Source organism: Cherax quadricarinatus, chromosome 44 (assembly GCF_038502225.1).
Source record: "Cherax quadricarinatus isolate ZL_2023a chromosome 44, ASM3850222v1, whole genome shotgun sequence".
Taxonomy (NCBI): Eukaryota; Metazoa; Arthropoda; class Malacostraca; order Decapoda; family Parastacidae; genus Cherax; species Cherax quadricarinatus.
Genome location: NC_091335.1, coordinates 26,322,891 through 26,348,792, shown reverse-complemented (window position 1 = coordinate 26,348,792; position 25,902 = coordinate 26,322,891). Strand labels below are relative to the sequence as shown.

General features: G+C 42.8%; 1 protein-coding gene across 1 annotated transcript in view; it reads right to left on the bottom strand.

The window, feature by feature from the left end:
* The window catches only part of LOC128697337 (autotransporter adhesin BpaC-like), a 43,586-nt gene extending 18,122 nt beyond the window's left edge, over window positions 1-25,464 (bottom strand). Inside the window, exons 1-5 of the mRNA XM_070093852.1 lie at window positions 25,406-25,464; window positions 15,442-15,706; window positions 11,970-12,164; window positions 4,186-4,239; window positions 1,489-1,542 (exon numbers count right to left, since the gene is read on the bottom strand). Of these exons, the coding sequence (XP_069949953.1) occupies window positions 1,489-1,542; window positions 4,186-4,239; window positions 11,970-12,164; window positions 15,442-15,474 (336 nt within the window). The 5' untranslated portion in view covers window positions 15,475-15,706; window positions 25,406-25,464. The remainder of the gene's footprint in view (window positions 1-1,488; window positions 1,543-4,185; window positions 4,240-11,969; window positions 12,165-15,441; window positions 15,707-25,405) is intronic.
* Between the last annotated feature and the right edge of the window lie 438 nt (window positions 25,465-25,902).

Here is a 25,902-nt window from a genome sequence, read left to right as displayed (position 1 = left end):
TTTTTATGATTATAATTACTGTTGTAATATAGCCAGAAACTGACCTTTTTATGATTATAATCACTGTTGTAATATAGCCAGAAACTGACCTTTTTATGAGACAAGAACATATTAAGGGCCATTTTTTTTTTTTTTTTTTTTTTTTTTTTTTTTTTTCAAATTGATACCTACTTCTTCCCATAATAGTACCAACTTTCTGAGATACATAAATGTTGAAAGTTTGAAGCCGATCAGAAAAGCCATTTACAGGTTAATTTATAGAAAGCAGTGTTCCTGTTTTTTAGATTTCTTCAGCAAAATTTTAGGTAAGTGGACACGTAGAATAAAAATAGGGAAATTGGGACCTCCACGGAGGAAAACCAATGAAAAATTTAAGTTAAAAATTTGACTTTTCTAAAGTTTAAAGCCGAGCAAAAGAGGCATTCTCTAGTTATTGCAGGAAATCAATATAACTATTTGTATAATAAAATATGCAAAGTGGGACTTTTGAAGTTCAATAACAACGGAAAAATGTTTTTAGAGAACAACACATTGGTTGAAAAAGTTTGAAGCTTGCCAGACGAGGCATTCTCCAGTGATCACACAGATTCCAACTTAGGTGTCGGTGTTCATAACGATGATTCAGCAAACAAAACTTGAAGTTAGTCAGGAGAGGCACAATGTTATGTCATAGAAATACCATTGCATTTTTAAAATAGACTGGAACTTATAAACATCAATGGCAGTCCATAAAGACATAAGTATCGTAGGTTTCAAGCCGGTCAGAAGAGGCTTTCTCAAGGTATCACACCGAGACCAAAACTAAGAATGGCTTGAAACATGACTGAAGGGTAACTACCCCTGCCAGTAGTTGTATGACATGTTAACTAATATCTTACCAGCGTTGAAACCTAAGACTGATGCATTCACTGGCTTAACCCAGGGGTAACCCAGAGGTAACCCAGTGGTAACCCAGGGGTAATCCAGGGGTAACCAAGAGGTAACCCAGTGGTAATCCAGGGGCAACCCAGAGGTAACCCAGTGGTAACCCAGTGGTAATCCAGGGGTAACCAGGAGGTAACCCAGTGGTAACCCAGTGGTAATCCAGGGGTAACCAAGAGGTAACCCAGTGGTAATCCAGGGGTAACCAAGAGATAACCCAGTGGTAACCCAGTGGTAATCCAGGGGTAACCAAAAGGTAACCCAGTGGTAACCAGGTGGTAACCCAGAGGTAAACCCAGTGGTAACCCAGGAAAGCCATGTGGCTTCCACTAGAGACTGATTTTTTTCCTCAAGAGTGTGTCCTACGACTCTCAACTAACACCCAGTGACCTATTTACTGCTAGGTGAATGATGTCACTAGGTGCTACACCTCAATCAGGTTCACCCCCATGTCTTCGTTCGCCAGAGAATCGAACCAGCGTCCTCTTAGCTTGAGAGTAAAGCGACATACAGAACAAGAGAGAAAAACGTTACAATACCATGTAGAAGAGAATCAAATCTTCTCACCGCTGCCATAGTGCCAATCATGGTAGGCGGTGCCATCACCATGTCCTTGGCTCCCTGCAACCATAACAGTAAACTGTTAATTTCCTTTTCAAACTGAATTTATTTACAAACATTATTATTAAATTATTAGTTTTATTATTATTATTATTATTCTTGCTGTTAATATTATTTATAATTTATTATAACTATTGTTATAACTTATTTCATTTGTATTTTTGAGAAGCTCTAAACCCGTCGTGGTCATGGAGCACCAGGGAGGAACTCGACGAAAAGGAGATCTATTTTCTATTTGTTCTATTTTCTATTTGCTTGGTGGAGACACCTGCTTGGTGGAGGCACCTGCTTGGTGGAGACACCTGCTTGGTGGAGGCACCTGCTTGGTGGAGACACCTGCTTGGTGGAGGCACCTGCTTGGTGGAGACACCTGCTTGGTGGAGACACCTGCTTGGTGGAGACACCTGCTTGGTGGAGACACCTGCTTGGTGGAGACACCTGCTTGGTGGAGACACCTGCTTGGTGGAGGCACCTGCTTGGTGGAGACACCTGCTTGGTGGAGACACCTGCTTGGTGGAGGCACCTGCTTGGTGGAGACACCTGCTTGGTGGAGACACCTGTTTGGTGGAGACACCTGCTTGGTGGAGACACCTGCTTGGTGGAGACACCTACTTGGTTTAGACACCTGCTTGGTGGAGACACCTGCTTGGTGGAAACACCTGCTTGGTGGAGGCACCTGCTTGGTGGAGACACCTACTTGGTGGAGACACCTGCTTGGTGGAGACACCTGCTTGGTGGAGACACCTGCTTGATGGAGACACCTGCTTGGTGGAGACACCTGCTTGGTGGAGACACCTGCTTGGTGGAGGCACCTGCTTTGTGGAGACACCTGCTTGGTGGAGACACCTTGGTGGAGACAGTCTTTCACCAGCAGATAATCATTTTTGACCATGTTCAAAAAAATCATAAGAAATTCCATGGTAGTGATGGTGACAGAGGAAACTCGTTAACCATGAAGAAGAATGTGACGTCTTTAGTTCTTGTACCTACACAGTCAATGACTGTACTCGGAATCATTACCCACCAGAGGATAATGTATCTCCACATAGCATAACCTCAGCAGAAAAATGTATCTCAGGTATCCCAAGATACTGGCCTCATGTATCTCAGGCATCCTAAGACACTGGCCTCATGTATCTCAGGCATCCTAAGACACTGGCCTCATGTATCTCAGGTATCCCAAGACACTTGCCTCTTGTATCTCAGGTATCCTAAGACACTGGTCTCTTGTATCTCAGGTATCCTAAGATACTGGCTTCTTGTATCTCAGGTATCCCAAGATACTGGCCTCATGTATCTCAGGTATCCTAAGACACTTGCCTCTTGTATCTCAGTTATCCTAAGACACTGGTCTCTTGTATCTCAGGTATCCCAAGACACTGGCCTCTTGAATCTCTCAGTGAGCTGGGAAAAGTTTCTCATAATCCCGCCAGACGATGGTTGAATGTGAGATATGTCTACACAAGTGTTGCTGACTAATACCTCTGTTTCATATACATTCATGTGTCCCGTGGCTCGACTGGCAGAGCACTCGCCTCACACACTGAGTGTCCGTGGCATCATCCCCGTCACGGGTGGATACATTGAGCATGTTTCCTTACACCTACTGCCCCTGTTTCCCTTGCAGTAAGTAGGTACCTAGGTGTTAGTCGACTGATGTGGGTCGCATCCTGAGGGACAAGATTTAAGGACCACAATGGAAATAAGACAGTGCTCGATGACGCACTGGTTTTCTTGGTTATCCTGGGTGACTAACCCTCCAGGTGAAAATCAGAGGCTGATTGATCACTGAGTGAGGCGGCTGACTTAAACCAGCTTCAAGAAAGACTGTTCCTTCCTGAGGAACAAATCATCACTTCACAGAGTATAAAACGCGAGTTGTGTTTCTCAGTATATGTTCACTCACAAACCTCAGTTGTTAACCCTGTTTTTGACTGAGTGAGGTATACATACCTGTTGGTCAAAAACAGGGTAATTTGTGTTGATAATGGTGCTAGTAGTCAATAGGCCTTAAATCCTAGCCTTTTGAGTATAAATGGCAAGAGATTAAGACAAATATTTTAATCATTTTTATTAATCCAGGGTAACCCAGGAAAGCCAAGCAGTGTGGCTTGTTTCCACTAGGGTCAGATCTTTCCTAGAATGTGACCCACAACGATCTACTCTCAGTAGTAGTAACCAGTTATCAGTAACCACTGTGCCAGTTGACTCACGACCAACCGTCTCTGCCTGAGTCACTGTATATTCATATTGTGCTGACCTGGCATTATTCAAAGACCCTCTCACATATGGGTACTGTGGGCGGCCAGTCAGTCTCAGTCAGTGATACGAGAGAGAGCAGTGAGATAGGTACGGCTGTAAGGGCGTTCTCACATTATCTGTAATTATACGTACTACCAGCCTACGTGAGTATTTCTTTACCTAATCCACGTGTCGAACTCCCACATGATACTACTAATACCTAGTTACCTATTAACTGCTAGTTCAACAGTGACAGTTGGTATAAGGAAATTTACTCTTACGTCTCAACTCGGCCGAGTATCAAATCACGGTCCTTTAGGTTGAGAGTAAAATGTTTTACCACAACAAGACAAGAAGAAAATATAACTTGTAAAAGAGAAAAGCAAATCTGAGTGTTCTCACCCCTGCCATAGTGGCAGCCATGGTAGCCGGTGCCATCACCATGTCCTTGCCTCCCTGCAACCATAAGAAAAATCTGTTAAGTTTTAATTTACATCGCATTTAATCTATTATAAACTCAAGATAAACCGTAATGAATGACTGTCTATGAATAAACGGAAGAATGGGCGGGAACTCGAACCGAGGTCCTGCCGTGCTGCAGACCCATCGCTTTACCACTGAGTTATAACGCTTCCAAATGAAAGATTTTTCAGACAGCACTTCTGTGACATGTCTGTATCAGCGGCACTAACTGTGACTCTGGTGTCTCTTTCAGGATGCATCCTCTCATCCCAGTATCTAGCCTAATGTCTTTCAGGATGCATCCTCTCATCCCAGTATCTAGCCTAATGTCTTTCAGGATGCATCCTCTCATCCCAGTATCCAGCCTAGTGTCTTTCAGGATGCATCCTCTCCTAGTATCAAGCCTAGTGTCTCCTAGGATGCATCCTCTCGTCCCAGTATCCAGCCTAGTGTCTCCTAGGATGCATCCTCTCCTCCCAGAATCCAGCCTAGTTTACCTGGAGTTCACCTGGAGAGAGTTCCGGGGGGTCAACGCCCCCGCGGCCCGGTCTGTGACCAGGCCTCGTGTCTCAGGAAGCACCCTCTCCTCCCAGTATCCGGCCTAGTGTGTCTCGGGATGCATCCTCTCCTCCCAGTATCCAGCCTAGTGTCTTTCAGGATGCATCCTCTCGTCCCTGTATCCAGCCTAATGTCTTTCAGGGTGCATCCTTTCGTCCTAGTATCAAGCCTAGTGTCTTTCAGGGTGCATCCTTTCGTCCCAGTATCAAGCCTAGCGTCTTTCAGGATGCATCCTCTCGTCCCAATATCCATCCTAGTGTCTTTCAGGATGCATCCTCTCGTCCCAGTATCCAACCTAGTGTCTTTCAGGATGCATCTTCTCCTCCCAGTATCTTGCCTAGTGTCTCCTAGGATGCATCCTCTCATCCCAGTATCAAGCCTAGTGTCTCCTAGGATGCATCCTCTCCTCCCAGTATCCAGCCTAGTGTCTCCTAGGAAGCATCCTCTCGTCCCAGTATCTAGCCTAGTGTCTCCTAGGATGTATCTTCTCCCAGTATCCAGCCTAGTGTCTCAGGATGCATCCTCTCTTCCCAGTATCCAGCCTAGTGTCTCCTATGATGCATCCTCTCTTCCCAGTATCCAGCCTAGTGTCTCCTAGGATGCATACTCTCGTCCCAGTATCCAGCCTAGTGCATCCTAGGATGCATCCTCTCGTCCCAGTATCCGGCCTAGTGTCTCTCAGGAAACATCCTCTCCTCCCAGTATCCAGCCTAGTGTCTCTCAGGAAGTATCCTCTCCTCCCAGTATCCAGCCTAGTGTCTCTCAGGAAGCATCCTCTCCTCCCAGTATCCAGCCTAGTGTCTCTCAGGAAGCATCCTCTCCTCCCAGTATCCAGCCTAGTGTTTCTCAGGAAGCATCCTCTCGTCTCAGTATCCAGACTAGTGTCTCCACTCAGAGCCATCTGGTGCACACTCCTCTTACCTTGACACAGAGAAAGATGAATTTGATCATTACTTCCTTCAGTTGGATCAGTCATCAGCACTAACACTGGCAACCTTGTTTTCCAATGAATTCACGAAACATTCTGGGGGATCACTTTTCCAGTATCTTCTTTTTTCTCCTAACTTCTCACTTCTAGCCCCTCCAGATATGTGCACCTGGGTAAACCCTAGGACAGGCAGCCCTGCTATATTAGACACATGTTGAGGATCTGATTGTTTCACATCGATATCGTTACTGGGCAACCTCCATGCACTTGATATCACTGCTGTCTTTACCCCTCCATGCCCCAGATGAAAATGAAAACATCTGCTGGGACTTTCTCTTATTATTGGCTACCTCCCTTGTGAGGGAAAAGTTCAACAGATAGGAGTAGCGAGCGAGTATATGGTGACAATAGTTTGATTGTCAGTCTGCTTATTAAGGTAGGGTCAGTGTCTAGCTCCCGCTATGCCCCCCTCCCCTTTTTCTCCACCCGGAAAGGTAACGTGTGAGGCTCCAACCAAATGGATAATCACTTGACAAACAGCTCCCAGCACAACTGTAAGTAAAAACCTCTGCTCCAATTTTAGTGGATATATTGGTTAAAGGCTTCACTTTTAACCAATTCTAAGACTTAGTTCATTCTGCCTTGATTTCCATGTTTTGCTTTTAAATCCTCACCATTCTTTTAAATGCTTTACTTATCATGGAGAGTGATTTCTCAAGCAGTGGTTAACTTTTGTCTCTAGCTTGGAATGTCAGCTTGGGTCATCTGGCAACCACAGAGACAGTGTTGAAGGAGACGAACTTCACATGAGTTCTGGGACGTCACTTTTTATCTACATACCTGAGTGTAGCCAACCCCAGGCAACTACTCCTCATCTTTGCAGTGGTGAAGGACCTGCGTTCCTATCAAATTGACGGATTATTCAAGGCTAGAGACACTGTGACGAACTAGTCGTTGAGTTGTCACTCAACAGCTGTGACCTTCCCCCCACATCATCAGCAACGGCTACAATTTCTACAATGCGCGGTGTCAACATCAACCAGACACCCCAGTCTAACTGTACATACTAGCGTTGAATTCAAATATCATTTTTATATTTCATTTTTCATTTCTCTTCCAAGTAGGATAAGAGTTCATATTTAAATATTTTATATTTTCAATTATAAAAATAAAGTGTTTATATTTGTATGTTATTATTCTTTTTATATTCTTTAATTTTCCCGAGGAGGAGCGAGCCTTGATAATACCAACTTAAGATCTTACAGGGCTGAGTAAGCCGTCACATCCCTGAATGCTTGGTGAAAACCTTCACTCATTATTAACTTAAACCAGCAGTTTCGTGCCTAGGCTCCTGATTCAGTCCACAGTGCCCTTCTGTCACATCAACCACAAAATATTCTTGATTCTGTACTAGAGATCTGTAACTACAGCTGGGCGCCAGGTACATTTCCTGCCCAGTGGAAACATGCAGGACTGCCAGTAGGCCAGCTGTAGTGTTCCTCCTTTATGTTCTTGTGAATGAGAGGGGTTGGATTTGGGTGGGACTTACACTTCAGTTGCCTGGAGAGAGTTCCGGGGGTCAACGCCCCTGCAGCCCGGTCTGTGACCAGGCCTCATGGTGGATCAGAGCCTGATCAACCAGGCTGTTACTGCTGGCTGCACGCAATCCAACGTACGAGCCACAGCCCGGCTGGTCAGGTACCGACTTTAGGTGCTTGTCCAGTGCCTACTTGAAGACAGCCAGGGGTCTATTGGTAAGCCCTCTTATGTATGCTGGGAGGCAGTTGAACAGTCTCAGGCCCCTGACACTTATTGTATTGTCTCTTAACGTGCTAGTGACACCCCTGCTTTTCATTGGAAGGATGTTGCATTGTCTGCCGAGTCTTTTACTTTCGTTGTGAGTGATTTTCGTGTGCAAGTTCGGTACTAGTCCTAGGATTTTCCAGGTGTATATAATCGTGTATCTCTCCCGCCTGCATTCCAGGGAGTACAGGTTCAGGAACTTTAAGCGCTCCCAGTAACTGAGGTGTTTTATCTCCGTTATGCCCTCCGTGATTTTCTCTACATTTTCTAGGTCGGCAATTTCACCTGCCTTGACAGGTGCTGTTAGTGTGCAGCAATATTCCAACCTAGATAGAACAAGCGACCTGAAGAGTGTCATCATGGGCTTGGCATCCCTAGTTTTGAAGGTTATCATTATCCATCCTGTCATTTTTCTAGCAAATGCGATTGATACAATGTTATGGTCCTTGAAGGTGAGATCCTCCGACATGATCACTCCCAGGTCTTTGACGTTGGTTTTTCGCTCTATTTTGTGGCCGGAATTTGTTTTGTACTTTGAAGTTTTAATTTCCTCATGTTTACCGTATCGGAGTATTTTAAATTTCTAATCATTGAACTTCACATTGTTTTCTGCAGCCAATTGATAGATTTGGTTGATGTCCAATGGAAGACACTGTCATGCAGATTCGGGTGTCATCTGCAAAGGAAGACACGGTGCTGTGGCTGACATCCTTATCTATGTCAGATATGAGGATGAGAAACAAGATGGGAGCGAGTACTGTACCTTGTGGAACAGAGCTTTTCACCGTATCAGCACGCATTTTGTGCGTTATTATGCCATGGTCACACTTGTCGAAGGTTTTTGCAAAATCTGTATACATTACATTTTTGTCGTAGTGATCCAGTAGTTGGGAGAGACATCAGCGACCTGCTCTAAACCCATGTTGCCCTGGGTTGTGTAATGGATGGGTATCTAGATGGGTGACGATCTTGCTTCTTAGGACCCTTTTAAAGATTTTTATGATATGGGATGTTAGTGCTATCGGTCTGTAGTTCTTTGCTATTGCTTTACTGCCCCCTTTGTGGAGTGGGGCTATGTCTGTTGCTTTTAGTAATTGTGGGACGACCCCCTTGTCCATGCTCCCTCTCCATAGGAGGGTAAAAACACGTGATAGGGGCTTCTTGCAGTTCTTGATGAACACGGAGTTCCATGAGTCTGGCCCTGGGGCAGAGTGCATGGGCATGTCATTTATCGCCTTTTCGAAGTCATTTGGCGTCAGGATAACATCAGATAGGCTTGTGTTTACCAAATTCTGTGGCTCTCTCATAAAAAAATCATTTAGATCTTCGACTCTCAGTCTGGTTAGCGGCTTGCTAAAAACTGAGTCATATTGGGACTTGAGTAGTTCACTCATTTCCTTGCTGTCATCTGTGTAGGACCCATCTTGTTTAAGTAGGGGCCCAATACTGGATGTTGTTCTCGACTTTGATTTGGCATAAGAAAAGAAATGCTTTGGGTTTCTTTCGATTTCATTTATGGCTTTTAGTTCTTCCCGCGATTCCTGACTCCTATAAGATTCCTTTAGCTTAAGTTCGATGTTTGCTATTTCTCTGACCAGTGTCTCCCTTCGCATTGCAGATATATTGACCTCTTTTAGCCGCTCTGTTATTCTTTTCCGTCGCGTGTAAAGGGAGCGCCTGTCTCTTTTTATTTTACATCTACTCCTCCTTTTTCTTAGAGGAATAAGCCTTGTGCATACATCGAGTGCCACCGAGTTAATCTGTTCTAGGCATAAGTTGGGGTCTGTGTTGCTTAGTCTATCTTCCCAGCTTATATCGTATAGGACTTAGTTTACTTGGTCCCACTCTATGTTCTTGTTATTGAAGTTAAATTTGGTGAAGGCTCCCTCATGACTAATCTCATTATGTCGGTCTGGGGCTCCACGCATACATGTCTGAACCTCGGTTATGTTGTGATCTGAGTATATTGTTTTTGATATGGTGACATTTCGTATCAGATCATCATTTTAGTGAAGATGAGGTCTAGTGTATTCTCCAGTCTAATAGGCTCTATTATTTGCTGGTTTAAGTTGAATTTTGTGCAGAAATTTAAAAGCTCGTATGTTCTCGTGAGAGCTGCCTCCTGGTGTTATCACTGCAACAACATTATTTGCTATATTCCTCCATTTTAGGTGCCTCAAGTTGAAATCCCCCAAGAGCAAGATGTTGGGTGCAGGAGCTGGAAGATTCTCCAGACAGTGGTCAATTTTTAACAGGTGTTCCTTGAATTGCTGAGACGTGGCATCCGGAGGCTTGTAGACTACCACAATGACTAGATTTTGGTTCTCGATCTTTACTGCTAAAACTTCCACTACATCATTTGAGGCATTAAGCAGTTCTGTGCAAACAAGTGACTGCGATATACAGGCCAACCCCTCCCCCCCTTTTTGCCTGTTCACTCTGTCACATATGTATAGGTTGTAACCTGGGATCCATATTTCGTTGTCCAAGTGATCCTTTATGTGGGGTCTCTGTGAAAGCCCCGAACATTGCATTTGCCTCTGCAAGCAGTCCACAGATGAAAGGTATTTTGTTGTTCGTTGCTGGCTTTAGACCCTGTATATTTGCAAAGAAGAATGTCATCGGACTGGTGGTATTGGTGGTGCTGGGGGAACTTTTTTTTACGGCATTAGTATCTGTATCTGTTGGTTTGGAGTGGAGGCCATCGACTGTGGTTCCACTCCAGAAATGACTGGATTTGGCGTACGATTTCTGCCATTTCCTGCCAGTTTTTTTTCTTCCTGGCACTGAAAAACCTCTCCCTCTTGAGTGGCTGTGGCTACCCAGGTTTTCCCATGGCCTGAATGTTTTGTATTTTTTTCCCCTTTAGATGGTGTGCCTGGCAATTTAAGTTATAGCACAGTCTTTCCTGTACTGAAGAGGGACACATTTCAGGGTGAAAAAGCTTACAGGAAGGGAGTTTGCATTTTCCTGTTGTCATATGGGCACGGCATTTTCTAGGGTGGTCAAAGTTGCACGCCCCATCTGTTTTTCCAGATTTCCCATGTCTGCAGATACCAAGTGCATAGTATGTGCACAGGCTTGGTTTCCGTTTGCCTTGGGTTTTTGTGACTGTATTCCCTGTTGGTGCATGTTTACCTGTCTTATTCCTATCCTCACTAGTACTAACAATGGAGCTCTAACCATAGCTAGTGGAGTCCCCATGTTTCCTATCTCCTGTGGTATTAGTAGTTTATAATATTAGTTTTATCTTGTCCTTGACTACACTTGTTTCCCCACTACAGCTCCTGTCTCCCTCGAGGCCATTTATATGCATTCCCTCATGAATACATTTACTGTCTCCCAGGACAGCACCTCCAGCTTCACCATTACTGTCTACCAGAACAGCACTTCCAGCCCCACAGTTACTGTCACCCAGGACAGCACCTCCAGCCTTACAGTTTCTGGGTACATGGCCAGCACCAAGGGTGATACCATCCAGCCCAGATTTTTTATTTTCCCATGCTAGGTGTCCTAGTGGCCCCCTCTGTAATTAGTATTTTATAACATGTAAACCACACAATATCCAAATCCTGTAAACCCCACATTGTAACCCTTATAGAGAATAAACTTGATTTGATTTGATTTGATCTGTTATAGAAAGCTTCCAGGTTTTCTATGAAGGCAGCTTTGATGTTATCCTCTTTTAATACCAATGTGATTTTAGTCCACAGATTGATCTCATTTGGGCATACCCAAAAACACTTCCCTGATTTAATACTTCTTGTAGATAATTTTTGGATATCTGCACAAGGGGCGTGACACTAGAGTTATCAAAACTTATTCATTTTGTAGCACTGGAAATGGGTTAAGCAAATATTTTTGTTTGTGAGTTTGGGCTAATTGACCCGCTGCAGTTTTCCTCCTTTCTTATGTTCTTATGTTTTCCAAAAACCATGCAAGGATCCTCCGTCCCGTCACTTTACCGCTCCATTTAGAGGGTAGAATAGAATTCCCTTCTTCCCGAGTCTCATTTTGGCTTCCGATAAAGTCGCAGCCTTAAATATGCTCTTCTTTCATGTCCAGAGTTCCACTGGAGGGTCATCATATGACTAAGACCCGCGTCAGGAAACACTTGTCCTGTTTCCTGACGAACCTTACCTAACCTAACCTTCTCTGATGACCAACAAGTGTACAGTGCATTTGCTGTACACAAAATTCTCCTGGTTTCATTCATTAAAACCTTTTAAAGAATTAGACACAAGTGTAATATCTGGGTTTCCTTATTTGTAGACGTTTTGCCAACCAGTGGCTTTATCAGTACAATACAGAATGTGAAGAATGTAGAATTAATATAAAAGATGAGGTAATCAGTCCCTCAGTCATGGAGGTTCTGAAGATTCTGAAGCACAGGCATACGAAGGTTTCCCTCCCTGTGTTAAGTACCTTGACTCACCTGCATGGCCACATTGCCTACGTTGCTCGCCCCGGAGACTGCTGTGCTAGCCCCGGGGACTGCAGTGTTAACCCCGGGGACCTCCGTGTCAGCCCTCTGAGCCCCAGAGACAATTGTGTCAGCCCCGGAGACTGCTGCAGTCCCGGAGACCACTGTATCAGCCCCCTGAGCCTCGGAGACTGCTGACTTGTTCATCTATGCAAGAGTCACATTTACATAAATTTCAACACTGCACTAGCCAAAAAGTCGAACCCATGCTGTTTTGGCCCGCCTAATGGTGAGAGAAAACGCATGACTCTTTAGACCACTGGACCATTGGTCTCAAGCGTCATGCGTTTTCCCTCACCATGAGGCGTGCCAAAGCAGCACGAGTTCGACTCCTGGGCTAGTGCAGTGTTGTTATTGATCAGTACCACTTGTTCCATGGGTACAATAATATTACATAAATTTATTTATAGCATACTGTGTGTACAATACAATACTGACAAGATGAAGAATTTGACACATGTGCAACATCTGGGCATCTTTACTGTGGACGTTTCGCCATCCAGTGGCTTTATCAATACAAATTCAAGGACACAGTGGGTATGACCTTCTCCCACTGGGGGATCCCGCCTGTCAGTGACAGTGTCTTCGTCTGCTACACATCCTTCACTGTCGCCAGTATATAAGTAATAATCTTCCTGCCTGTGCTTCAGATTCTTCATGACTACCTGGAGGTTACCTGGAGGTTATTCCGGGGATCAACGCCCTCGCGGCCCGGTCCATGACCAGGCCTCCCGATGGATCAGGGCCTGATCAACTAGGCTGTTACTGCTGGCCGCACGCAGTCCAACGTACGAGCCACAGCCCGGCTGATCCGGCACTGACTTTAGGTATCTGTCCAGCTCTCTCTTGAACTACGGTGCTCTTCACCAGCTCCGAGGCTGAGAGACTGATTACTTTGTCTCTGGTATATGGTTATACAGTCTTCCCACTGTCTCCTTGAATTTGTATTGGTAAAGACACTGGTGAAACGTCTACAAATAAAGATACCCAGGTGTTTTATACGTGTCTAATTCTCCATCTTGTATACGCCTTTATACTATAAACATATTTACTTTTAATATTAATTATTATTCATAATTTTCTACTATTATTATTGTTGTTATTTATAGATGTGAGTGTAAAAGAGGTGCGAAACTAAAAGATAATGAATATGATACACAGTGGGTATTGTCACAGTTGCTTTTTGCTGATGGCACTGTGCTTTTGGAACGAATTTGAGAGGTTATGTAAAAAAAAAAAAAAAAATAAAAGTAAATGTAAGAAAGGGCAAGGTGATAAGAGTAACAAAAAAAAATCTAGGCAATGAAGTATGGAGGAAATAAATGTGTTTAGATATTTGGGAGTGAACTTGTCAGCAGATGGCTCTATGAGGAAAAAAGTTGGTGATGTATTGAGGCATCTGTGAAGACAAAGAGAGTTATCAGTGGAGGCAAAAAGGGAAACGAATGAGAGTATAGTGGTACCAACACTCTTACATGGGTGTGAAGCATGGGTTGTGAATGTTGCAGCAAGGAGAAGCCTGAAAGCAATGGAGGTGTGTCTAAGGGCAGTATCTGGTGAAAAATAATATGTTGTGCAAGAAAGGTATACAATACCGACAGGATGAAAATTAAGGCACATGTGCAACATCTGGTTATCTGTATTGTAGACGTTTCGCCATCCAGTGGCTTTATCAATATAGATTCTTGGACATAATTAGAAGACAGAACTATATACAAAAGATGAGGTAATCAGTCCCTCAGCCTTGGCGTTGGTGTTGAGAGCATCGTGGTGGTAGAGATTCTGGAGCAAAGGCAAGGAGACTGGCGTTTATATAGGCGTCAGTGGATAGGGACGTGTAGCAGACGAGGGCATAGTCACTGGTAGGCGGGATTCCCCAGTGGAAGTAGGTCCTACCCAAAGGGATGGGTTAGAGGACATCTACAAGACCTTCACGGCTGCTACAACTAACCCATCCCTTTGGGTAGGACCTACTTCCACTGGGGAATCCTGCCTACCAGTGACTATGCCCTCGTCTGCTACACGTCCCTATCCACTGACGCCTATATAAACACCAGTCTCCTTGCCTTTGCTCCAGAATCTCTACCACCACGGTGCTCTCAACACCAACTCCAAGGCTGAGGGACTGATTACCTCATCTTTTGTATATAGTTCTACTGTCTTCTAATTATGTCCTAGAATCTATATTGATAAAGCCACTGGATGGCGAAACGTCTACAGTACAGATAACCAGATGTTGCACATATGTCTTTACGAAAAATAATATGCAGGGAATTCGTAATTTGGAGATTAGAAGGAGGTGCAGGGTTACTAAGATTATTATCCAGAGGGCTGAAGAGGGATTGTTGAGGTGGTTCGGACATTTAGAGAGAATGGAAGAAAATAGGATGACTTCTAGTAGGTGTGTACAAGAGTTTTAGATAGGAGTGTGTAGAGGCAAGTGATTTTTATTACTTCGTGTGCTGTTGGAGTGTGAGCAGAGTAATATTTATAAAGAGATTCAGGGAAGCTAGTTAGCCGGATTTGAGTCCTGCAGGTAATAAGTACAGTGCCTGCACTATGTAGGAGGGGTGGAGATATTTACAGTTTTGAACTATAGTATCGGCACGCCTCTGGCAAGACAGTGATGGAGTGAATGATAGTGAATGTGGTTCTTCTTTTTTTTTGCGTCACTCTTCCTCAGTGGAAGACGGCCGCTAATATATATATATATATATATATATATATATATATATATATATATATATATATATATATATATATATATATATATATACATATATATATATATATATATATATATATATATATATATATATATATATATATATATATATATTACATATATATATATATATATATATATATATTACATATATATATATATATATATATATATATATATATATATATATATATATATATATATATATATATATATATTAGCGGCCGTCTTCCACTATATATATATATATATATATATATATATATATATATATATATATATATATATATATATATATATATATATATATATATATATATATATATATATATAATGTGTGTGTGTGTGAGCGATAAAAGATGCAAATTAACCACAGGGAGTCTTGCTGAATGGTAGTTTTAGGCCTTTCGTATTGCAGTCAATACATCATCATAAAGTTGCAGAAATGAGTAGGAAGAACGTTTCTGTCTGGATTTCCTACTCATTTCTGCAGCATTACAAGCTCATGATGTGTAGATTGCAATACGGGAGTCCTAGAGCTATCATTCAACTCCCCTTGTAGTTCATATATATATATATATATATATATATATATATATATATATATATATATATATATATATATATATATATATATATATATATATATGTATGTATATGTATGTATATTAACATACAAGTGTGAAAATGAAGGATGACCTTGGTTGAAGATTTTGAGGAGAATAATCCCATCTTGCTGACACTACAACGGCTGACACCAGCACTCTTGATGCCTCTTCTGATGTTTGCTTGCTGACCTCTTGTTTTTTTGTGTTTTGCTGAGGTCTCTTCTGTTGCTGTCCTGCTGACGTCTGTTCTATGATGTCTCTACTGACGCCTCTTCTGTTATTTATCCTCTGTTCTTCTGATCTGTTCTCCCACTTATCCTTCCACTGTTTGTTGTGCTGACGTAGTACACCACCGGCTACAACAATAAAAGAAACCACAACCAGTTAGTATAAGGAAGCAGACGAATTCATAGTAGTGGTTTGTTTATATATGTATATATATATAAATATATATATATATATATATATATATATATATATATATATATATATATATATATATATATATATATATATATATGTGTGTGTGTGTGTGTGTGTGTGTATGTTCATATATACCGATACGTTGGTAAATAAGACACATGTGCAACAGTTAAGTATCTTTATTCCGAAACGTTTCGCCTACACAGTAGACTTCTTCAGTCGTGTACAGAAAAGTTGGTAGAAGCAGTAGAGATGTGAAGGATGATGGACTGATTACATCGTCTTCACATCTCTACTGCTTCTATCAACCTTTCTGTAGACGGCTGAAGAAGTCTACTGTGTAGGCGAAACGTTTCGGAATAAAGATACTTAACTGTTGCACATGTGTCTTACTTACCAGAGTGCATGTTGATTGTAACATAGTGTATGTTGATTGTAACAGAGTGCATGTTGATTGTAACATAGTGTATGTTGATTGTAACAGAGTGCATGTTGATTGTAACATAGTGTATGTTGATTTTAACAGAGTGCATGTTGATTGTAACAGAGTGCATGTTGATTGTAACAGAGTGCATGTTGATTGTAACATAGTGCATGTTGATTGTAACAGAGTGCATGTTGATTGTAACAGAGTGCATGTTGATTGTAACAGAGTGCATGTTGATTGTAACAGAGTGCATGTTGATTGTAACAGAGTGCATGTTGATTGTAACAGAGTGCATGTTGATTGTAACAGAGTGCATGTTGATTGTAACAAAGTGCATGTTGATTGTAACAGAGTGCATGTTGATTGTAACAAAGTGCATGTTGATTGTAACAGAGTGCATGTTGATTGTAACAAAGTGCATGTTGATTGTAACAGAGTGCATGTTGATTGTAACAAAGTGCATGTTGATTGTATCAGAGTGCATGTTGATTGTAACAAAGTGCATGTTGATTGTATCAGAGTGTATGTTGATTATAACAAAGTGCATGTTGATTATAACAAAGTGCATGTTGATTATAACAAAGTGTATGTTGATTGTATCAGAGTGCATGTTGATTATAACAAAGTGCATGTTGATTGTATCAGAGTGTATGTTGATTATAACAAAGTGCATGTTGATTATAACAAAGTGCATGTTGATTGTATCAGAGTGTATGTTGATTATAACAAAGTGCATGTTGATTATAACAAAGTGCATGTTGATTGTATCAGAGTGTATGTTGATTATAACAAAGTGCATGTTGATTATAACAAAGTGCATGTTGATTGTAACAGAGTGCATGTTGATTGTAACAAAGTGCATGTTGATTGTAACAGAGTGCATGTTGATTGTAACAGAGTGCATGTTGATTGTAACAGAGTGCACGTTGATTGTAACAGAGTGCATGTTGATTGTAGGCTGATAACATACAGAGAAAGATGTTGAAGACTGACTGAGAAAAAGCATTTACTGGTGCCATGTTTCGCTCTGTGCAGAGGTTTTTATCGGGACTATTTTACGTTCATTGTAGAGCCTTGATCATAGGGCTGCCCCTGCCATAGGGCTGCCCCCGCCATAGGGCTGCCCCCGCCATAGGGCTGCCCCCGCCATAGGGCTGCCCCCGCCATAGGGCTGCCCCCGCCATAGGGCTGCCCCCACCATAGGGCTGCCCCCGCCATAAGGCTGCCCCCGCCATAGGGCTGCCCCCGCCATAGGGCTGCCCCCGCCATAGGGCTGTGAACAGTACATCACTTGTACCAACATTGACACTCCTTCAGGAGCCACTGAAAATCTTCAGACTGTAAATGTCTGACGTCATGTGACATCACTTGCGGTCATTCCATAGTGGTGGGCAATTTGTGAATACCTCATCAGATCGGCATCAAACCTTCACTCTTGGTGGAGGAGAAGAACGTTTCGCCCGTGCAGTGGGGTTTATTTAAGGTGTAAGGCTGATCATTCAATAGCGATATCAGTTATATATTGAAGATGTTTTATACTTGGAGTATATATGGAGTAGGTTTCGGGAGTCAACGCCCTCGCGCCCCAGTCCATGGCCAGACCTCGCGGTGGATCAGGACCTGATCAACCAGGCTGTTACTGCTGGCCTCAGGCAAACCGACATGAGGCCAGGTGGGAAAGAGTTTCGTACCGTTTTCGAGGCTCTCATGTTACTGCGCAAAAATCACCTGAAGCCCAGTACTTAGAGAAGGCCCTATGACGACGTTTCGGTCCTTCCTGAACCATTTTTAAGTCACAATGGTTCAAAACGGATAGAAACATCACCATGAGGTTTCTCTCCCAAGTGCGAGGTTTTTGGTGAGTTGTTTCAGCCACGGTTTTGTGATCTTAATCTTGATAACACGGAAGTGAAATCCGGGAATATTGTGATCATTGTTCACCTGAACACGTCAGTGGTCACATCAACTTTCCCTCACTCTCTCAACAATCATTGAATGAAACGTTTTAAGTTATGACCGAGAGTTCGGACACCCCCCCTCCCCCCCCTCCCTCGACGGAGGTTCCTTGACGCTGGTGAGGGGCTCTCGATCTAGGGAATTGGATCTGTGCTCCAGTTCCCACAGGCGCTGTATAATCCTTACGGGTTTAGCTCTCCCCATAATAATAATAATTGAAGGATGATGAGGCATGCGGATTATTATTAAAATCAAAGAAAGCGCTAAACCGACAAGGGTCATACAGCTCCGGGATACGGAACAACGTCCATTGCTCATTATAATTTTTTTTGAGACAGTGCAGGTTTCTGTGACGATAAACAAAGGCTTGATGACTGCCATAAGAAAGCTATTGAGAGGCTGTTGAACAGCCTTCCAGCATACATAAGGGGGATTACCAATAGACTCCTGGTTGTTTTCAGGAAGGCACTGGACAGGCACCTAAAGTCAGTACCTGACCAGCCGGGTTGTGGTGGGGTTGTGGTTAGTACGTTGGGTTGCGTGCAGCCAATGTCGCGTATGATTTCGAAACGTGGATTGGGTAAGAACACTCACATAGGCTGTTAAGTATGTATATTGGATGGAATATATGGAGAGCACCAAAGCCTGACATGCCATCTCTCCTAACGCCTCTACTTGAACTGAGTCACTAGTGGTGCCTAGGGGTGATCGGCATACAAATCATGCTAGGTCAGCTGTAACAGTGAATAACAGAGATTCACGCAGACGGTTGGTATGAGTCATTACTACTGACACTACTGGTAACTGGTTACTGGTAAACTGACGCTGGTAACTGGTTACTGGTAACTGATACTACTGAGAACTCGGCGACGCTAACGTATGGTGTCCCGACATACAGCTAATACAACTAGAGATGACAGGTGTACGGTTGGGGCTGATGCTATACAATGTCAAAGTACACAACAATTGAACATTAGAACATACATAAGGAGAATATCGGAATGGAAGCTAACATACTGTAATGCATTACAATTCATAGAATGAGGCTCAATGACAAGAATATACAATAAAAGTGATTAAAAAAAAATTTGATCAATCGATCAGTATTCATGTGATCTACGGATTCTGAAGAAGAAATATATACAAAGAAAGAAGTGTTTAACAGAAAAGGCAGACTTGGTGCACTCAAATCTACACTGTTAAATCTCAGAATTCGAAGAGAACATGAACACACACACAAAAAAAAATCTTGAATATTAATAAGTTCATATTGTAGCAGACAATAGAAATACATTTTAAACTGTAAAGTAAAAGGACACAAGTGCAACCAATGTGACATTTATTGTGGCAACGTTTCGCTCTCCAGGAGCTTTATCAAGCCATTACAAACAATACATGGACACAGAGGGTATATAAAGGCTCAGAGTGAGGTGAATACTAGTGAGGTACCAATTTGAGGTTCACTAGTGGTAGTAGTAGTAGTAGTAGTAGTAGTGGTAGTGACAAAAGTAATACAATATGGTAGAGCAATTAATTCGTACATGAGTAAAAGGATATAAAAGCTATTACTTGGGTAACATAAAAATAGGTTGGACAAATATAAACTGGAATGAGGCAGCTTGTTTCAGTGTTCACTCTCTGTGCTTTGTGTAGTATAACAGGAGAGACTATGTGATGGCAGGGTTTACTGTTTTCAGGAGGATTCTTGCTAAGACTTCGGAGATGGTGAAGCTGCCGTTGTTTTGTTTAATTGTATTCGAAACAGCGATCAGTGCTGATTCGAGGCACTTGCGTCTGCGGAAATTAGTTTCTTTGATCACTAATTGGGCGTCTCTGAATTTCATTAGATGATTGGTGGAATTTCGGTGTTGTGCACAGGCGTTGTTCAGGTTATCGTTCCTACATGCGTAAATGTGTTCATTGAGGCGGGTGTCGAGGTTTCTGGCTGTTTCACCTACGTAAATCTTGTCACAGCCTCCACAGGGTATAGTGTAAACTCCTGCATTGACTGGTTCGTGGTGCTTGGATTTTGTCCTGGTTATATCCTTTATTGAAGTGCTAGAAGCGATGGCGACTCTGGTGTTAGCTTGTGAAAGTGCTTTTGAGACGTTCAGTGCAACTGACTGTTGGGAAGAATTATAACTTTGCTGGGAGTGGTGTTGATGCGTGGAGAATTTATGATCTGCAAGAAAAGAGCTCTTCAGATCATTAATTCTCCACGCATCAACACCACTCCCAGCAAAGTTATAATTCTTCCCAACAGTCAGGTTGCACTGAACGTCTCAAAAGCACTTTCACAAGCTAACACCAGAGTCGCCATCGCTTCTAGCACTTCAATAAAGGATATAACCAGGGCAAAATCCAAGCACCACGAACCAGTCAATGCAGGAGTTTACACTATACCCTGTGGAGGCTGTGACAAGATTTACGTAGGTGAAACAGCCAGAAACCTCGACACCCGCCTCAATGAACACATTTACGCATGTAGGAACGATAACCTGAACAACGCCTGTGCACAACACCGAAATTCCACCAATCATCTCATGAAATTCAGAGACGCCCAATTAGTGATCAAAGAAACTAATTTCCGCAGACGCAAGTGCCTCGAATCAGCACTGATCGCTGTTTCGAATACAATTAAACAAAACAACGGCAGCTTCACCATCTCCGAAGTCTTAGCAAGAATCCTCCTGAAAACAGTAAACCCTGCCATCACATAGTCTCTCCTGTTATACTACACAAAGCACAGAGAGTGAACACTGAAACAAGCTGCCTCATTCCAGTTTATATTTGTCCAACCTATTTTTATGTTACCCAAGTAATAGCTTTTATATCTTTTTACTCATGTACGAATTAATTGCTCTACCATATTGTATTACTTTTGTCACTACCACTACTACTACTACTACTACTACTACCACTAGTGAACCTCAAATTGGTACCTCACTAGTATTCACCTCACTCTGAGCCTTTATATACCCTCTGTGTCCATGTATTGTTTGTAATGGCTTGATAAAGCTCCTGGAGAGCGAAACGTTGCCACAATAAATGTCACATTAGTTTCACTTGTGTCCTTTTACTTTACATATTGTCGGTAATTCTACCAACTTTATTACATTTTAAACTATATTCATCTATACAGGTTATTTACATTTAACCCAAACTCAGTGAGGGTGATATTTACATATGCAGAATGGGTATCATGTCTGGGAGGATCAAACTCTGTTGCAATGGCTAACTCATGCCGTGGTTGAGGCGGATCTGAATCGGTAGTTACAAATGATACTTGAGGATTTCTCAGTACCTGTCGTGTACGTAGGGAATAACGACATTAAGTTTGATTGTCTGACTGATTGTTAGAGGTAGGGGGTACAGAGACAGGAGGATTGTCAGAGTCTGTCACATGAGTCTGGGTTGGAACATCATTATCATCACATACTAACTTCATATGATCTCAATGTGATTCTTTATAATGACCTGTACTAATTTCTCTAACTTTATACTTATTGCCATTAATATGTTCAACTTGATAAGGACCAACAAACTTCCGATCGAGCTTAGGCATTGCAGATGTTTTGTTAAAATTAGTCAGCATAACTCTGGAACCTACTGTAATTTTGGACGGCTTTGCTCTAGTGTTAGCGGCTCTTGTAAATTCTGCTGTTGATTTATGAAGTATTTCACGGATTCTTCTAAAAGCACTTTGAGCTAAGCTGGTACGAGTTGCTATGAAATCATCAGGGTTGTAATTTGGTTTTGGGCTAGAATATAACAACTCATAAGGTAAATGCTTATCTACACCGTACAAAGCATAATGTGGAGTGTCACCTATAGAAACATTGTAAGCAGAATTTATGGCACACTGAACATCAGGTATAACTTCATCCCAAGTTTCACTGTTGGGATTGATAGTGGCTCTCAAGACATCTAATACTTAATGGTTCGTTCCACTAACCCATTACTGGCAGGATGGTGAGGAACAATGGTGGATTTAGAGATATTGTACAATTTACACAGATTTTCAAGAATCTCATTACAGAATTCACCTCCATTATCTGTTACCAGGGACTTAGGGGTGGTATGCCTGCAGATAATGCGTTCTTTAAACGCTTTAGCTACTGTCTCGGCAGTCTTATCTGCAATAGGAACTAACTCACAATATCTGGTGAAATGATCTATCATAACACACACATGTTTGTTGCCCTGGAAGGAACATTGGAAATTAGTTAACAGATCTAGCGCAACTCTTTCCCATGGTTCGCTAGTAGTTGGGTACATCTGGATTGGATTAGGCCCATTAACATTGCCTCTGTGTTGCATGCAGACACTACATTTCTTGACATACTCAGAATTATCAGCTGCCATACGAGACCAAAAGTATTTCAATTTGGCTTGTTTTACTGAACGATCCATACCAGGGTGTGCAACACCTGGTACATCGTGAACTAGCTGTAAGGCTACATTCACTAGTGACAGTGGAATTACTAACTGGTATACTCTTCTGCTTGGAGTACCCAACTCGGCTGTTCGATACAGTAATTCTTGGTTCATGACAAAGTCGCTGATGGGTGCTGGTGGCTTCACAGTCAGAATAAGATCTTCCTGGAGCAGGAATCGAATCACACCAGACCACATGGGATCTGTTCTTTGAGCATTCTTTACATCCTCGGCAGTAAATGGAGGGTCTGCAGTTACTAGACTAACATGTCGCGACAAAGCATCTGCGACTACATTTGACTTGCCAGGTAAGTGTTCAAAGGTAGGATTGAACTCTTGGATAGTCAAGGTCCATCTGGCTAACCTTCCAGTAGGTTGTTTGTTCTGGAATAAAGGTATCAGTGGAGCATGGTCCGTCAAGACATGAACAGGGTACTGATAAATAATGTCTCGGAAGTGCTTTAAAGACCATACTGTTGCTAAAACTTCTTGCTCAGTTACTGTATAATTACGTTCAGCCTTCGTAAGGACTCGGCTAGCAAATGCAACTGCGTTGTACTTGGATCTTACTATCTCGTACAACATGTAAGGATGGCTTAACAAACAAACCCTTTACTTTGCAAGAATCACTGTCAACTAGGACGTTATCACTATCTGGAACACGAAGAACAACTGACACTCTAGTGAGGGCACTAGCCGTGACAGAAACGTCTTTCTGCAGACGGCATGTGACATCAACAAGAGATGGCATTACTAGTTGCAAGTAATCGTTTTCCGACAAGGTGTCCCCTGTGGAGAAACTACCACTTGAACTAGCAGACACTGCAGGGATAGGCTCAGCACTCAAGGTAATCAGAGCGTCCTCGGACACTTGAGGTAACTGGACACTATCTTGCAAGTCTGAAGTTGTAGGTGGAACACAGACAGGAGTGACAGGATCACCAGTGCCTGACCGCTTGGGTACGCTACTGGAAAATGCACTGGCTTGTAAGGACTTAATCCGAACGTCGTACACTGTGGCAGTATGGCAGATCTCGGATCCAAGCTGGTAACCCCAAAATGGTACGATCAAGTCATCAATTTGGGCATGCCATTGGTAAGTGTCGAGCACAATGCGTAAGTCTCTCATGGAAGCAAATCCCAGTAGAAGATCACCAGGGAAAGTAATCTGGTCGACAACAAGGAAGGAAGGTGAGGGAACTCCGACCTCGGACACGCAGGTGAGAACCAGCTACTCCACTAAGGGAGGACACATGAGTCGATTCTACGAGAAGGACATGTCGTAACAACTTATCCTTAAACTAGACCTGATAATACTGACTTGCGCACCAGAGTCCATGAACACATGAACGGGCGCATTATGAACAGATGCTTGTACTGTGGGACCTATCGTTGTATTGGAAGTTATGTGCAAACAAAAAGGAGGATTGTCATCAGAAAAGATTTGTTCCACTTCATCCCCAAAATCATCTACGTCAGAGACGTGTGAAGCAACATCATCAGCTGGATTGTCGTTCTCGAGACTGCTTAAGCCTAAGGCATCAAAGGAATTGTGAACGGGGATGGTGTACTCACTATCACCTACTGTCACCATGGGACGGTTTGACTGGGGCTCTCGAATTCCCCCGAATTGGAAGAATGAGCCTGGTTCTGGTTAGTCTGAGAACCACCACCTCTGTTACCTCTCCTGGTTCTGCGGTTGGAACGGCCACGGAAAGATCTAGAGTACTGAAGGTTGTAGAGAGCATTGCACTCAGATGTGTCATGTCCATGTATTCTATGATAAGTACAGTAGGGAAGATCTGACTGGTACTCATCATCAGTACGACGCCTCTTAGGGTGACTATCAGGACAATTAATTGCAATATGGCCACGGAAACCACAGTTGTAACAAGTCCGGTGACTATGGTTACTGAATGTACTATGAATACTACGAGGTTTATAATGACTCTGTACACTGGTCCTTGGTGATCGCTGAGATGGTTGACGACCACGATTTGTCGCTGTGGCGCAAACAAGAGGTGGTGCAGACTGAGGCATAGGTGTGAAATTACTTTTGATACATGGGAAAGTACCCTGGGGGCACAAGGAACGTACATGATTTAGGGCTGTAAGTGGTTCCATCGTCACAGTTGGAGGATTAGCCTCATAAGCACACACGGAAGCAGGCGGCATTAGTTCTTTGATTGCTCCAAAAGCTGCTATTTTAGCAAACGACGCTGTGGACCGTTTATCCTCATCAGGGACAAAGGCTGAGAACTGGACTGCATTGATAAATGATGGCAAAAGTTTATCTAATCTAACAGCAAATGCACTCAACGATTCATTAGTCATGGGTGTAGCATTCCAGGTATACTGTTTTGAATCACATCTGGGATTTTACATGCTGTCTGACCCAAGTGGGTTTAGCTCTTCTTGTAGATTTATGGGTTTTGAATTGTTCCAGCCAAGGTGTTGATCTAGCCAAGGTGTTCCAGCCAAGGTGTTGTTCCAGCCAAGGTGTTGTTCCAGCCAAGGTGTTGTTCCAGCCAAGGTGTTGATCTAACCAAGGTGTTGTTCCAGCCAAGGTGTTGTTCCAGCCAAGGTGTTGTTCCAGCCAAGGTGTTGTTCCAGCCAAGGTGTTGTTCCAGCCTTAATAAATGTAAAGTCACAATACTATGGCTGGAACACTACCAAAAACCCTCACTTAGAGGAACATCTGCTCTCTTGCCACACTTGTGACCTAACAATGGTCCAGAACTGACCGTAACGTCGTCACAGGGTTCCTCTCAAAAGTGCTGTTTTCTGGCGAAAACCACGTTGTTATAATTACCCTTCAGAGAGGTGGAGCGCTCGTCCAACCCTCAGGAAGCCTCCAGCACGACTAATGAGGCTGAGTGCACTACTCCTGGCCAACACGGTGCTTCAACAGTATGTAGCACACAGATACTTGCGTGTGTGACTCTTGATTTCGAAACAGACGTATGTCATCATCACATCTTCCCCGGGATCTTTCCGGGGAGAAGGGCGGTGTTCCCCCGCGATCACCTGCGGAGATATGTCGTAAGGGGGCAGTGAACCTTTGAAAAAAGAGGCCACAGAGGAATACGATATGGTAACCTACTTAGGATATCAGCAAATTACTCTACAGAGAATACTACAAGTTTATTCAGGGTTTTGAGAACAAGCAAATGTTGTGTGGAATTTGTGTGAATGTGTGTGGAATGAATTGTATAGGATGGGACCATGGGATGAACGTGAGGATGCTGGACTTCTGCCTTTGTATGTCAGGAGAGTAAAACCCTCGAGATAGTAATTAGTCAAGAAGGT